This window comes from Entamoeba dispar, genomic scaffold (genome assembly GCF_000209125.1).
Source record: "Entamoeba dispar SAW760 scf_1105229460799 genomic scaffold, whole genome shotgun sequence".
NCBI lineage: Eukaryota > Evosea > Mastigamoebida > Endamoebidae > Entamoeba > Entamoeba dispar.
In genome coordinates, this window is record NW_001854373.1 from 1 (window position 1) to 2063 (window position 2063).

The 2063-nt window shown below is 25.6% G+C and overlaps 1 protein-coding gene across 1 annotated transcript, besides 6 other annotated features; it reads right to left on the minus strand.

Moving 5' to 3' along the window:
• Positions 1–182: 182 nt before the first annotated feature.
• Positions 183–355: a microsatellite.
• Positions 356–357: 2 nt separating this feature from the next.
• Positions 358–395: a microsatellite.
• Positions 396–885: 490 nt separating this feature from the next.
• Positions 886–987: a microsatellite.
• Positions 988–1138: 151 nt separating this feature from the next.
• Positions 1139–1612, minus strand: EDI_250390 (uncharacterized protein; the record flags this gene model as incomplete). Its single annotated transcript, XM_001737699.1, has 1 exon — positions 1139–1612. A coding segment is annotated over one exon (474 nt), but the record flags the coding sequence as incomplete, so codon positions are not given.
• Positions 1194–1367: a microsatellite.
• Positions 1370–1407: a microsatellite.
• A 285-nt stretch (positions 1613–1897) lies between the features above and the next one.
• Positions 1898–1999: a microsatellite.
• Positions 2000–2063: the final 64 nt, after the last annotated feature.

Below are 2063 nucleotides of genomic sequence, written 5' to 3' on the forward strand. Positions count from 1 at the left end.
TGTAAGATATAAGATATAAGATATAAGATATAAGTAAACATATAGATTATAGGAGGCATAAAAAGTGTAAGGCCTCTGCGGGAATCGAACCCACGACCTTTCCCTTACTAGGGGAACGCACTGCCATCTATGCTAAGAGGCCTTCCAAGGATGGAGGTATATATAATATAAAAAAAAGGTGTAATATATATATAAAAAGTTGAAATAAATAAATATAAAAAGTTGGAATATATATATATAAAAGGTGTAATATATATAAAAGGTGTAATATATATAAAAGAAGGAATATATATATATATAAGGAAGAATAAATATAAATAAAAGATAAGGTATAATAAAATAATAAAGGTATAAAGTTATATAGATATATAAATATATATATAGATATAGATATAAAGGAATAAAGTAGAAAAGTAGAAAAGTAGAAATGATAAAGTTTAATATATAACATAAGTTATAAAGTGATAAGTGACATATATATAGATATAAAAGGGTACATAAAGATAGAATATAGTAAAATGCAAGAGGTGGGGTTCGAACCCACGCCTCCGAAGAGAACAGTACCTTAAACTGCCGCCTTGGACCACTCGGCCACTCTTGCTGGTTGTCATATAATAAAATCAAAGAATAAAAACACTATAAAGGTATAAAGGTATAAAGGTATAAAGGTATAACTCTATATAGGTATAAAGGTATAAGAGGAATAGAATAGTATAAAGGTATAAAGGTATAACACTATAACACTATAGTCATATAGTCATATAAAGGTATAACTCTATAAGAATATAAGAATAGAATAGGGTAACACTATAGGAATAATATAAAGATAAAATAGAAAGTCTATATAGGATAAAGATAGAGTAAGAATAATAGAACATAAAAGGTTATAGATATCTAAACATTTACACATATATGAATATATAGATAGAAAAGGATCTAGAAATAAGAATAGAAAAGTATCTAGATGTATATATAGATATAAAGATAAGAACTAAGATGTAAGATGTAAGATGTAAGATATAAGATATAAGATATAAGATATAAGTAAACATATAGATTATAGGAGGCATAAAAAGTGTAAGGCCTCTGCGGGAATCGAACCCACGACCTTTCCCTTACTAGGGGAACGCACTGCCATCTATGCTAAGAGGCCTTCCAAGGATGGAGGTATATATAATATAAAAAAAAGGTGTAATATATATATAAAAAGTTGAAATAAATAAATATAAAAAGTTGGAATATATATATATAAAAGGTGTAATATATATAAAAAGGTGTAATATATATAAAAGAAGGAATATATATATATATAAGGAAGAATAAATATAAATAAAAGATAAGGTATAATAAAATAATAAAGGTATAAAGTTATATAGATATATAAATATATATATAGATATAGATATAAAGGAATAAAGTAGAAAAGTAGAAAAGTAGAAATGATAAAGTTTAATATATAACATAAGTTATAAAGTGATAAGTGACATATATATAGATATAAAAGGGTACATAAAGATAGAATATAGTAAAATGCAAGAGGTGGGGTTCGAACCCACGCCTCCGAAGAGAACAGTACCTTAAACTGCCGCCTTGGACCACTCGGCCACTCTTGCTGGTTGTCATATAATAAAATCAAAGAATAAAAACACTATAAAGGTATAAAGGTATAAAGGTATAAAGGTATAACTCTATATAGGTATAAAGGTATAAGAGGAATAGAATAGTATAAAGGTATAAAGGTATAACACTATAACACTATAGTCATATAGTCATATAAAGGTATAACTCTATAAGAATATAAGAATAGAATAGGGTAACACTATAGGAATAATATAAAGATAAAATAGAAAGTCTATATAGGATAAAGATAGAGTAAGAATAATAGAACATAAAAGGTTATAGATATCTAAACATTTACACATATATGAATATATAGATAGAAAAGGATCTAGAAATAAGAATAGAAAAGTATCTAGATGTATATATAGATATAAAGATAAGAACTAAGATGTAAGATGTAAGATGTAAGATATAAGATATAAGATATAAGATATAAGTAAACA